Source organism: Grammomys surdaster, unplaced genomic scaffold (assembly GCF_004785775.1).
Source record: "Grammomys surdaster isolate TR1022 unplaced genomic scaffold, NIH_TR_1.0 136, whole genome shotgun sequence".
NCBI lineage: Eukaryota > Metazoa > Chordata > Mammalia > Rodentia > Muridae > Grammomys > Grammomys surdaster.
In genome coordinates this window covers 12038031-12052198 of record NW_021604594.1, presented here as the reverse complement: position 1 = coordinate 12052198, position 14168 = coordinate 12038031, and the positions used below count along the sequence as shown (strand labels likewise).

General features: G+C 42.3%; 1 protein-coding gene across 2 annotated transcripts in view; it reads left to right on the top strand.

Annotated features, from left to right (window-relative positions):
- Map3k20 (mitogen-activated protein kinase kinase kinase 20) overlaps positions 1 to 14168 on the top strand; it is a 158206-nt gene that overhangs the window by 129083 nt on the left and 14955 nt on the right. For both annotated transcript variants that reach the window (XM_028762878.1, XM_028762879.1), the window contains exons 15-16: positions 962 to 1024; positions 2309 to 2401. In XM_028762878.1, the coding sequence (XP_028618711.1) occupies positions 962 to 1024; positions 2309 to 2401 (156 nt within the window). The remainder of the gene's footprint in view (positions 1 to 961; positions 1025 to 2308; positions 2402 to 14168) is intronic.

Genomic DNA, 14168 nt, shown 5'->3' with positions numbered 1-14168 from the left:
AGAACTGCTGGTCTAAACTGTCCTCACTATGATTCTTGGTGCCCCCTAGTGGTGAACTGGTGCATGCTGCGGCTACAGGCCTGCTGATGGCTTTGCTGGTCCCCACTCCTATGTTCCCCCAGGGCAGTCATATGCTAAAAACTGGAGCATTGACTCGCCCTACCCAGTTCAGGTGTGAAGGACAGCTCTGTTTCTTGCATACCCTGAGGTTTAACATCCCTGTCTGGCTTAGAAGGTGTTTCATTTCCAGAGTCATTTCAGCTTGGCTTTTTCTCATTCATTTTTTTTTTAATTGAATTCTGTTTTCATATCTTATATTGACTTTGTTACTTCATTCATCTCTTGCCTTTTATCTTGAGTTGTCTGGACATAGTTTTTAATCATATTCTTGAATTCTTTGGGAGTTCTTTGGGGTCATTCCCCTCGTGGCTCTTATTATGGGATAAGTCATTTGGGGAGGAGACATGCTGTTCTGAATTTTCATTTTCTTTCTCTTTTGCATGGATTTGTGAATTCAGAATTACTTGCTTAAGTAGGAATGTAGACTCAGATCTGATGGTCAGGAGACTGCTTATCTGCTAGCACTTGGAGTCAGGGCAACGAGAGAAGTGTGGGCAGGGACTTCAGGGCCAGGGATCCCTTAATAGTTGGAACCAGAAGTTAGGTTGGCTAGGAAGTGTAGCCCAAGTAGTAAGGGCCTGGCAAGCCTTACCTATCTATGGAGGAGCTGGATGAGCTGTGGTTTAATATCTCTAAAGTAGTTGCTCCTGTTCCTTTAAATGATGACAAACTGCTATCATGACTTTGATAATCAGACATATGCTCAGCCAATGGTCAATGTTAACATCCCCAAGATAGTCTATAAACTACATAAAGAATCCTTTTCTGTATGTGCAGTCATTTTAATCTTCTTTGCTATCATCAAATCATTAATAAAGTCACGTGATTTTTCTCTTTCCAGTCAGCTATTGAGAAGCTAACCCACGATTACCTGAACCTGTTTCACTTCCCACCACTTATTAAGGTAAGAGAGGTTTCCCTCTGAAGTCCCCTTTTCAGCTGCTTTTATTGCTGTAGGCACCTGCCATGTCCTCACCGCACCCAAATTTGCTAATGTCTGGAACTGTTGTTTGAAGTGAAATTTAATGACATCTGTCCAACAAAAGACCCTTTGAAGACTGCGATGTGTATGAATGACACATGTTTGTTCCCCACGCTTTGAAATATTAACAACACATTCCAGATAAGAATAGCTCTCCTCCCTAACATTGTAGGTGAAGGCCTCTGGCCTCATGCTTAGGAGGCCTTTCTCTACCCTTTAAATTACTAAAGGAAGTCACACAGCAGAGGTTGCTGACTCTGGGGTTGCCACTTGCCCTGCAGGTGGAGGGGTGGAGGGTTATTACTTCTAGAATGTTAACCAGCAATCCCCCTCCTTTTCCTTAGGAATACATCCCAGCACCCCTGTAAATGCCTGCAGCTGAGATTAGCACCCAACCCCATATATACTGCTTTTTCTTATGCAAACATGCCCATGATAGAGTTTAATATATAAACTGGGCATAGTGAGAGATTAACAATAACAAGTAATAAAATAACAGCTTACTTATTAAAAGTTATTTTAAAACATGTGAATTGTTTCTATCTACAACTTTGATATCATGTTTTGGGACCAGAGTTGACTGCAGATCACTAAAACCGTGGGAAACACAATGAATAAGGAGAGAGCTGTGCTTGCCAGGCTGCTGTGAGTGTAGCCTCAGGGTACATGACACACTCCAGTATAAAATTAACAACTACTTATAGTCAGTACCCAGAGCTGTGCTAAGGGTCTCTCAGTCCACGGACAGTGGAGAAGCTGCATCTCACCACATATCTAGAACAAAATGGACTCCAGAATGAAATGCATATTGCCAGACACATCCCGAAATCCACGACACTGCTCAGAAGAGCCTAAGATAAACCGTTCAGCAAAGTTCTCAAAGCCCTGTCTTTTTCCTCCTGCTTTCAGCTTTGAGTTGCAACTTGTTAGCTTAATCTAATAGAATTCAATAATAGATTAGACTGGGAAAACCCCGTTAGCGCCAGGAGCTAGGGGAGCTGCAGAAATGTAGGCAGGGGTTTCAGGACCAGGGACCCGTGAACAGTGCAGAACCTAGAGATGAACTAACCAGGAAGTGTGGGCTGAGCTGGAGGGGCCTGGTGGGCCCTTACCTGTGCTAGGGGTAAAAGAAAAATTACCTACTTTACATGAAAAGTCAGAGTGAAAATACCGTCTCTAATAATGATACCTGCTTTTCTATTTCAGGATTCAGGAGGGGAACCTGAAGAAAATGAGGAAAAGATAGTGAACCTTGAACTTGTTTTTGGTTTTCACTTGAAGCCAGGAACTAGCCCACAGGTAACACGTTGCAAGTCTTTTGGGTATCTTCAATCTGTAACTCTGTGGTTTTATACAGAAGCCCCAACCACCTGGTAACATGACTGTGAATAGAAATGTAGACCTCATAAAACTGAATTGGGCTGACAGGCTACCACCTGCCTCTGGAATCCAACCTAAGAAATGTATAATCTCAGGGTCTCACAGAACAAAACATAGGCAGTATGAGTATTGGCCACAGTTATTCTGCTTTCGGGCTCCTGGCTCTTGAGGAAAATGAGAATAAAGCCACACTGAGAATGAGAGTGGAGATCTGGATTATCAGCTCCAAATAGGGCTGCAGGGCGTTTGACCTGCACTCATTCGCCAAAGCCTACACTGTCAGCCTGGAGGGGTGGGGGCGGGGCTGCCTAGGCCTGTAAATCACTAACAGCTTCTCTTTTGTGACTCTGCTCTACTGTGTGTCACACAAAGAGTATTTGTATGAATTACCTTTTCTCATTGCTACAAGGGAATCCTGATAGAAACAATTTAAGGAAGAAGGATTAGTTTGGGCTCATGGTTTAAGAAGGGACACTGTCCATCACGGTGGGAAGAAGTAGTGGCATGACATGGCAGCTGCACTCAAAAGCAGAGAGAAAGCATGCTAACATTGGGACTTTTTAAATTCAGTCTGGGAGCCCTCCCTGCTCATGAAAGTGCGACCCACATCAGGGTGGGTCTTCCCTCCTCGGTTAAATCTCTCTGGAAATGCCTTTATATAGACGTACCCAAAGACTCAGACCGATGTCTCTTAAGGGGATTCAAATCGAGTCAAGTTGACAGTGATGATGAGGCATGGCGTGCTGGCATATGAATGTGGTTTTTCCTCAGTTTACAAATGTGGACTCTGAGCCTGTGAGTGGATAAATCCCTTGCCCTCCTAGAGTTACATAGCCAAAAAGTGGATGAAGAAAGAATTGGTTTGGGGGTTTGGTGTGTGTGTGTGTGTGTGTCTGTCTGTCTGTCTGTCTGTCTACATGTGCCCTTAGAGTCTATAAGAGGATATTGGAACCCTGGAGCAGAAGTTACAGAAAGTTGTGAGCCACCTGATGGTGGACGATGGGAATTGAACTCAAGTCGTCTGGAAAAACAGCAAATGCTGGTAACCTCTAGACGATTTCTCTAGCCCCAGCTTTTAACTACTACATAACTTGTACTTTTGCTTTGCTAAAGAACTTATATTTTAACTTCTTGAACCTGTAGCTTGTGGCTGGGGAAGGGTTGGACAGGCCTGGCTGGTCTCCAAGTCATTGCTTAATAAAACCTGAGTTCTCTCAAGCCAGCTTTAGGTTCTAGTGCTTGGAAACTGTAAATTGTGAGGGTTGGGTTTCACCTGGGACTTTGGGAAATATTCTGCCTACAGCACTGCAGGCGTACTGATGCCCTGATGCTTGGGAAAGGGGACTCTTTATGTTCTCTATTTGGCCTTAATGTGTCACTAAAGGAGAGCTTCTCTTCTGTGCATTGGTCACTATCCACTCATTCTTGTTAGAAACAGGAAAAATAAGGACAGAAGATAAAGTTCCTCTCTCACTAGCATCAGTGGAGGACCTTCTAACTCTGCCACACACTCAAGTCTGCCCAATAGCAAACAAGGTGGATGTTACAATCTGCCTTCTTTAATATCCTCAATTCTGTGACAATTTATAAGCTTCCTTTACAGTAACTTTTTATGATTTGTGTGTGTGTGTGTGTGTGTGTGTGTGTGAAAGAGAGAGAGAGAGAGAGAGAGAGAGAGAGAGAGAGAATTTCCTTGAGAGAGACTTGTCAAGAGAGATTTCAAATAAGAAAACATTTTCAATTTTTATTATTCAATTATCTTATTATTTCAATTACTAACAAGTAAAAATATGTACTTGTTAATGTGGAAATCTCAAAAACATTTTTTTAGTAAAACTTAGAAGCTATGAAGAGATTTGAGAATAAATACAGTGACTTACATCATTCTGGGTTATGCATAAGTTCCCACAACTTTTGATAGTCTGTCTGCTGTCCCTGGGTCACCTACCCAGAATTCTCTCACCCATTCACTCAACAGGCATTTATTGAAGGCCTACTCTTTGCCTGGATTTATGCTAGATGCTCAGAATACAAAGTCAGAAAGTACATTCGTGGCTTGCAAGGAACCCATAGCATCTTGGGAGAAATAGGCAGGATCAGTGAGTGGCTGTGGTTCAGAATGATGAAAGTTTCTGATGTCACAAACATCAGTCCATGCACACACACTGGATAGATGTCTACTCATCAGTGAGAAAGAAGTGGGAGGTGGTCTTAAAGTCTCCCTGGTGGAATGATGCTAAAATTCACATTTTAGAACCATTCGATTTGTTCAGTAGGAAGAGGGTGTGGGAGGCAGAGGGACCAGTACACAGGAAGCCAGGCAAACACAGGAAGCTCCTCTTGGGTTCATTTCCATGGACCTGACTCAAGCATTTCCCCCTCTGGGAAGATTTAACCAAGAGTAAGGAAGTGTTGTGATGAGGCCAGAGATGGAGCTGGTGAACACAGAAAGAACTATCTGTGGTGCCAAGCTAAGGATATGGAGGGTTTCACACAGAACGGGTAAGATCCGGTCTATGTGTTTAAAACATTGCTCAGAAGCGGAGGAGGGTGACTCTGGAAGGGCCAGGCCAGTGTGGGAAGAAGTGTAAGTCAAGTAGAGAAGCAAGCTATGAGTGATGAGAACGGGCCAGGACAGTGCTCTGGGTCCCAGGACACACTGAGATGGAACTGATCTCCAACTCCCTGGAGATGTGCTGGGAAAGAGGAGAGCTAGGACTGGGACAAAGGTTTCTAACTGAGCAGCTGGATAGATGGTGTTATAAAGCAACAGATCAAAAGAAAACCTTCCTGTGTGGGTGCAATGCCAAGGGGCCAAGGGTAAGGAAGTAACTGGCGTGGGGTTAATCAGGAAATGGTTTTTTTGGAAGGGATAAGTTTTGAACTGGAGCTTGAATTGGTTGATGGCCACTGCAAAATGATTACCTGAATATAATGAATGAAACCCATCTTTTTGACTTTCTGAAAATCTTGGGCATTTGTGAATGCTTACTATAAGTCCCTGGAATTTATGTCTGATGCACAGGACACGATATTGTCATCATTGATTAAGGAACAGATAACAAGACAAAACGTATGACTAGTCTTAGACGAGGTGACAACACCCAGGACCAAAAATTATGGCTTGTTTTTGTTTTTGTTTTTGTTGTATATGTGCTAACTCATTTAAGCTGTACCTAAACTCAAGCAAAACCACCAGAATGGATTACTGTCCAGTTCTAAAATGCTCCATGATGTCACCCTACACCCTAAATAACAAAATACTTCTTCATAAACATGGTTTGAATGCAAATTACAGTTCATATGAGTCATAGTACCTTGACCCTTCAAGGTAGAACCTATTTTTTTAAAAAATGGACTCAAAATCCTCAAAATGCCAGTTAACTGAATTCTCACAAACCTACCTTTGCAATCCCCTCTATAACTAGAAAAATCTCACAAGAAACATTGATGTGTTGAAATCCCCACTTTGCTTGATGTAAGCTTTTCTTTCCAATGAGAATAATCTATGCCAGGGATTCCTTTCTCAAAAATAGTAGCAACTTTTTATCTTTGCCTATGAGAAGGACAATTGGGCAAGTATAGGCTAAAAGTGGTAATGGTTACCTTCATTGCTGTAACAAAACGCCTGACAGAGATGATTTGAGGGAAGAGAGGTACATTCTGGACCATGGTTTCGGGGGATTTTAGTCCATGCTGAAGGACTTGTGCAGCAGTTCAGTTCCTAACAGGGAGCTTGTGGAAGAGGCTACTCAAGTTCATGGTAGACCAGGAAGCAAGGAGCATGATGGGAACAATAAGCCAAATAGAACCTTCAAAGGCCTACCTCTAGTGACCTCCTTCCACCAGTTAGAACCCACATTCTAAACATTTCACAGCTTTCAAAAAAAAAAAAAAAAACCACCACTAAGGATAAAATGTTCAAAACATGAGTCTGTGGAGGTCATTCCAAATGCTCTGCCATCTTGATAACTTGAAACTTACCAAGAACAGAGATGAAAATGTGATTTATATACAAACAGCTGCAGAGGAAAAATCCTCTCACTCTGAAAAGTCAACCTTTGTCCTAAGAATTCAGCTTAAATTACTTTTCTTCACTTCAATTTCCAACCAAATGGTTTATGCCATGAAGCTGATTCAAAGAACCTTCGGCAACCATTCATGTCTGCATGCGCGTCTCTTCTCCAGGGGCCACAGTAACTGTGTGACACCTAGTCTGGGATCTTTGTCTTTATTGCTGCACCATCTGGACCCAAAGGATTTTTCAGGTTCCAGCACCATGCACATCCCAGGCCCTTCTCCCACAAGCAAAATGTCCATTTTCCTTTCCTATCCTGAAACAACCTAGCAGGGAGGGAAAAAAGTATGCTTGTGCCAATGGCAATACTGGCGATCTGATACATGAGAATGGGCCTTACTCTATTTGACCATGTCTAAGGAGCAAAGTTCAATTTTATTTAAATAACACACGCACACACACATACATACATATATGTGTGTATACATATATACACATATATGTACATACACACATAAACATGTATATACACATGCACACATACATACATGTATATACACATATACACATGCACACATACACATATATGTATATACACATATACACAAACACACATACGCATATATGTATATACACATATACACATACACACAAACATATATACGTATATGTATATACACACATACACATACACATATGCATATATGTATATACACATATACACATACACATATGCATATATGTATATACACATATACACATATATGTACATACACATACACACATAAACATATGTGTATATATACATACACACATACGCATACATGTATATACACATATACACATGCACACATACGCATATATGTATATACACATATACACAAACACACATACGCATATATGTATATACACATATACACATACACACAAACATATATACGTATATGTATATATACATATACACATATATGTATGTGTACATATACACATATACATATATGTATATACACATATATGTACATATACATATATGGAAGTTATGACAATCAAATTAGGAGACATCAGGTCTTCCCAAGCTTGATTGTCTCCCATGTGAGAGGCAGGAGATGTCACTTATGCCCCTGGTAAGCATTACGTCATCATTAGGCACTTTTCAGACACTTCAGTGCCATCTTTTCAACTCAGCGTGGTAGGGAACAGCAGCCCTGAATTAGCCTCCCCAGGATGATACCAAGGAGAGAGCTGAAGTGTCTTGTCCAGAATCCCTACTTGGTAAGGGGCAGCTCTAGTCATTGCCTCCTTCTGGAAAGTACCATCATCCCCTCAGAGTGCGTGCATTGGTGATCAGTTGGGTTTTGATCAGTTAATGCTACACTCCGGCAATTCTTGTTTTGTGTGAAAACTGCTTTGTGTTCTGTGCTGTGAAGCCTTTGGCTTGGTATAAAGGAAAGCAGCTTCATGAAACTCAGGCGGCTCACGCTCTCCCCAGGGCAGCAACCATGCTTTTTATTGAAATATTCGGCTGCATAGAGTTTATTATTATTTCTCTTATCAGCTCACCAGTCAGGAATATTGATGCTCAATTTGCCAAGGGATAAACTATCAAATCACCTAGTACTTTTCTCACCAAGCTCTTCTGAGACTCTGTGTCATAAAAATTCAAAAGCAGAATAAAGCAGGGACTACTGGGAAGTCATCCATTGCTTGGTGCCAAACCGTCAGACCTCAGCCCAGAGACCTTATCTGGCCCTGTCCCCAGTATGACAGCAGAAATGTGACAGAGGCTGTGCCCCTACAGGCCTGAACTCATTCCCTGCTGTGGCAGAAACATCCCCTCCCTCTCCCAGCGGTTCCCAACAAGGAGCTCAGTGCAGGTCTTGGAACCCTTTCCAAATAGCCATCACTTCAGATCACTTTTGAGGGGTTCTTCACAGGATTCAGGGGAAAGTGAGGGGGACTTTGGATAAGGTTAGAGATGTCCCTTGGGAGGCTGGTTGTCTCAGGAGGATTCTCCCTGGATGCTTTATTCCTCTTCTTCCCTCTGCCTTGTCCTGTGAGCACCTGCCTGCTTCTTTGCCACCCCAGAGACAGGTCAATCTCTTGCTCTGGCTGTTAGCAATTGGTCAAAAACCACCTTTACCTCTGCCTCTCACTTGTGTTGTCCTGAGGCCTTTATTAAATTAATATGTTGCATTTAATAAACAAAATTGAGTCACGGGTCTCTTCCTTGGAGATTGTAAATAGAAACTATCAAATAGCGATTTTTTTAACTATTGTATAATTTTTGTAAATGGGTAGACAAAATGACTAAAATAACAGGGCCTCAGAAAAAGGATTCTGTGTGTACACATACAGCCAATCCCTTCTAACAATTTCAGAATAGCTGAGAGCAGAGCCTTGCTCCACCCTGTTGGATATTGGGTTTATTATAAATTCAATACAGGGATGTCCATGCTCCATTATCAGCTATGGGGGAGGAGCTGTGCACACCCGCACGTCTTTGTACATGTAGCGAAGTACTGAAGCTTGCGGTGGTAGAGGTCTAGAAAGCGTGCAGGTTTTAGAGTAGAAGAAATAGAGAAAGATGAGCCAAACCCTACAAGGCTTGATTTGCAGAGGGAGTAGATACTAGAAAGCCACAGCATGCAACAGTGTCTAGAGCTAGCACTACTGGATTCAAGACTTAAAATTTCACAAGCAAGGGAAATCTAAGATAAATGTTAGCATCACAGAATGAACAAGAAGAAAGCGGGAGGGGACTTGGAAGGTCACGGCCAGGTAGCCACAGACTGTGGTGACAGCTTTCAGTTTGATCTATACAATAAGTATGTCCAGCTTTTCCATGTCAACCATACACCCATAAAATCGTCTTTTAAACAGAGAAAGAAACATGAGTTTTAATCAGTGGGACAGAAGTTTACAGTTGTATAACTCACTGCTGACTTCTCATTACAGAGTAGGGCAGTGCTCTGTCCAGTGGGTTGGGTAGCCGCCTGTAACACCAGAGCTGAGCTGGGCGAGGTGCTTGGCATGTCCCTGCTGATGGGTTGACAGCCACTTGTACCTGCTCAAGTGCCAGGGACTGCCTAACAACCAAAGGAAACAGACACGCTATGCAGCATTTCCAGATTCTGGTGGTGTAAATATTTCTGCCATGACTGATTTTAAGATGTCACCCTGACATTACTGAACTTTGTTGGGAAAAGATTTGTCTGGGGTGGGGGGGTGAGGGGTGGGGGGTGGGGGGAGGGTGTAGAGAGATAGCTCAGCGGTTAAGAGCACTTGCTGCTCTTCCAGAGAACCAGGGTTCAGTTCCCCATATGGCAGCTCACACTGCCTGTAACTCAAGTTCCAGGTCATCTGACACCCTCACAAAATGACACATTCAGGCAAAACACCAATGCGCATAAAATGAAAATAAATAAATTATCTTAAAAACAACAAACAATTTTTAAAAAGAAAAAGAGTAAGCTTGGGGGGCTGCCTCCAGCACGTTTGGATCCTTCTTGGTCTTCGCTGGGATTATGAATCCCTCTAAAAAGAACAGATGTAGGACATGTGAGTGAACACACGCTTCAACAAATTACAGACATGTTAGTGCTGGTTTCCAGGATACCAGAGCTCACAACAGCTCTAGCCTTTTCATGAAGCCATGATCGCCTGACTTCTGAATTAACACTGACTTACATTGTCTCACACTGACCATGTTGTATGAATCAAGAGGCAGGATTTAGATTTGTGAAGAGTGAAAATAAACTCCTGGAGACAGGGAAACAAAATCTAAACTTGTGCCTGTCTTTTGAATCCCTCTGTGATCACTGTCGTTGACAGTTCCTAGACGGCAGGTGCACTTTTGGATATGGACCTAGGTCTTTGCTTTTAGAAGCTTCTGGGTACCACTGTAAGTTTTGTACTGAGAAGGCCACTTACGGGTCCTGAGAATAACGAAAACAGACACATAAGTTACTTTAAAATTAAAAGCACTGGCATGCAAGGACACAAGACGGATCTCCCAATCCTGCATGTTAGAATTTGGATTGAAAATGTCTCAAATGGTGAGCAGTGTGTATTACCCTTCCCCCTCCACCAAGTCAGGGCTTTGTCATACATCTACGACTTGTCCCCACCCCAAGAGTCACAGGATAGGAGAACAACTTTACAAGTAGCTGCTTTTATATTCTGAGAATCTTGAGTAAAAGTTTAAAGGCAGCAAATGTCTCAGTATTGAAAGAATCGATGAGCGCCTAGGTAAGCCAGGCCACTGTCTATATTCATTTAGGAACCCAACCCGACAGAATAGTCTTAATTAATGGCAAATCAATAGCAAAACTAAGTATTCTTTTTTTTTTTTACAAGATAATTACCTTCCAACTCCAAATACAAAAAAATTTAAAGCCTTTTCTAAGACGTTAACTAACATCCGAACCACCTTAGATACTCGAGCCTAGTGTGTCCTGTGAAAGAGTGTCTCGCTCAATGTGTTTCGCTTCCCGTCATCCCTAAGGCCCCTTTTCATACGTAAAGCCAATAACAACCCCCCAAAAGGCGACATAACCACCTTACCTCCACTGGTGGCTACTTGGCACCAGTCTGCCCTGACCTTAGACACAAGCCATTGTTAAGGGTATAACACATTTACATATTTTGCAATAAAACATCAGTTATTTGCATTACTGTGTCAAGTTTTATTTGATTCTTTCACCTAAAAATGACTCATTTTCCTTTCTTGTATTTTAAAAACCAACTACTCTAAGCTTGTTTGAGAATAATCAAAAATTGCCCATTTAGCTAGAAGTCATTTTCTTTTCAAAAGGCAAATGTTATTTAATCTTTCAGCTGCTCATTGTGCCATCATAAATACTTTCTTTTCAGCACAGTTGTGGAGGCTGAAATGAGCCCACTAATTGCCTCCCATTTCGACTGACATGTGGTGGTTTAGTGGAAAGAGAACACAGCAGGGAGAAGGAAATAGGAGGCTGAGAAAATGAGAGCTAATTATTTTCACTGCCTCATGTCAGGCTCTGTGTCAGCCTTGTTTTTACAAACTGGAAGGTTTAGCACTAAATAAAACAAACTGGCGTCATGTTTTTATATACTGGCAGTGTCATGGAAGCAGCTGCACATCTCAAAGACAATATAATGCCTGCGTTCGCATGGACACCATCTGACAGACACTGTGAGCCACGGCTAATGAGGATATCACAGTGGTGCCAAAGGGAAAGGTGCTGAATTATGTATGATTCTTCATCAGTGCGGCAATAGTCCTGTACATCATTATGAGACATTGTTTTGCTGAAGAGATTAAAACATTCTTAGTTCCAGACCCTGCAACCTATACGCGCTGAAAGAGGTTATTAATGGAATTTTTAGGGAGACTTTCTTGTGGATTTCTTTTGGGTTGAAAAAACCAATTTCGTGGGACAAAGCCGCGATGGGTCATGACACTGTATAGATAAAGAAGAGAAGCAAATTAACCATACTTGGATTATCTTCCTTCTAAAGACGGCATAATAAAATATAGTGTGGCGAGGTTATACTTAATGGTAAATAACCCAGGTGCTAGCGCAGGACATGCCACTTTCCTGCCTTTAGCACAGCAGGTTCCGGCAGCTGAGCTGGATAATGGTGACACATGTAAAGGAGCCTTCAGAGGCCTCCGTCAGCAGCGTCTCCTTACTTTTTTATACAGCTGTGACCAATATTATTTTTGTGGGTTTTGTTTTTAATCCGGGATTGCTTCGCAAAAGCCAGTCAGCTGCTATGGCTGCATCTTTCTCTCCCAGCTCTGCTTTTTTCAGAAAGTTTATTCTGACCGCTCTAGTTTATATTTTAAAGTACTTCCACAGTTGGTGGTTTTTATATTTCTCCATTTATGGGAAGAGAGAAGCAGGTGGGGGGTTGAGAAGCTAGTGCCTCTAAGATTAAACGATGTATCTAAGGCATGGATTCCAGTTCTGTGAGGCTGGCTGTATGTCTCCAGTATCTAAGCCTCAGTTTCTTTATCCATAAAATGGGAACTGTGTTCTCTAGAACAGAGTAAGACTATAGCTGTTAGATAACATAAATAGATCTCAGAACCCTGAGGCTGAACGTATATACGCTTGGCATCGTGAAGTTTAGTCTGTGTGGCGTGAGAGAAAACAGGGGCAGCCTCTGATTGCTGTGAAGAGGACTTGCATGGGAAAGGGGCTTCTGGAGAACTGCAGATGTCTTGCCTGCTTGGTTGGTTTCACAGGTATAGATGCTAGTCAAACTCAGTGACCTGTGCAGTTAAAGATCTGTGCTTTTATTACATGCAGACTGTTCCTCAATGGGAAAGTGCATTGTTTTTAAATTTCCATGTTCTTCAGGAAAGCTCATCTAGAAAAGCTCATTTGAGGGTCACTTTCCTGCTGAAGGATCCTGAAGGGTCCTGGATTTAGATTTTCATTTTGAAGATTAATCTATGGTGTTGTTGGCCTCAGTTAATTTGGTAGGGGAAAACTATATTGAAGAAGAGGAGGAAGGGGAGGAGGAGGAGGAGAATACTGTCTCTGAATTCCCAGAACTTTACAGTTTGACATATTTTGCGCTATTTAATATTTGGGGTTTTTTTTCCCCCTGTTTGGGAAATCTACCACTATCTCAACTGTTCTCTTAAATCTCTTCTCTTCTATTTCTTCTTCCCTCCCTCTTTTTATGTAGAGAAAAGGGACGTCTGTGTTTGCTGTCATTTCAGCTACTTTGAACTCCAAGGAATTGTAAGCAGCTCACAAAGCGTGTAATAGTGAGCTCTCACAAAGAGGGACTTAATTTAGCATTAACTGAGTGGTGTTTAGAATTTTATCTCCACTGGGCAAGGATTCCTCTTTTACTTGGCCCAAAAGCTTAATTCCTAAAGTGCTTCCACATAACTGGAACAGTTAGTTGAGGTGCTCTCTCTTCCTCCACGCTTGCTCCTAGAATTGTCCAGTTTATTTACCTCAGTGGCTGATCAGCCAGGAGAATTCTCCTACCTTCCCCATTCCAAATGCAAAAGTTGTCCTCTCCCCGATAAAATGCCATGTGCTTCCTGCAGACTGCAGAGCCGTGCATCTGCTAGTTAACGGACAGTTTCGAGCACTGTTTGCTCCTCCCAAGTCCCAGCAGAAACACTCCCTGTGCTCAGCCCTCTGCTAAGCTCAGCCTTCCCTGTGGGTCAGCAGGTGTGGGTGGTGCTCGCTGCAGAAGTACATCAGGATAATTCTTCCAGCCATGTGCATGTCATCCTGGGTGGGAACCAAGCTTTGTAGTTAAAATCCAGGGTAATCGGGACCTGCCTTGACTTCGTATCTGCAACAAGACCTGGGCAGGAGCCAGTGATCCCAGTGATACTGTATGTACCTCCAACAATGGCCTGTTGCGGTAATGGAAGAAAAAAATTGGCTATGTTGAACCTCATGGAGATGGGATTTTTTTCTGTATCTTGGATCCTTACATATGGATTCAAGGGGAGAATCTGGACTATTTGTAGGTTTTGCCTTCCTGTTGCACTTTGTAAAGGGGGACTTCCTGGTACTGTTTGTCCTTCATTAATTAACCTGTAACAAGGAAAAGTTCAAGACTGAGAAAAAAGGCTATAGTTTAAATCTGGAACAAACCTATGCTGTGTCTTAAGGGATCGATCCTCATCTTAAACCTCTTGGGAGG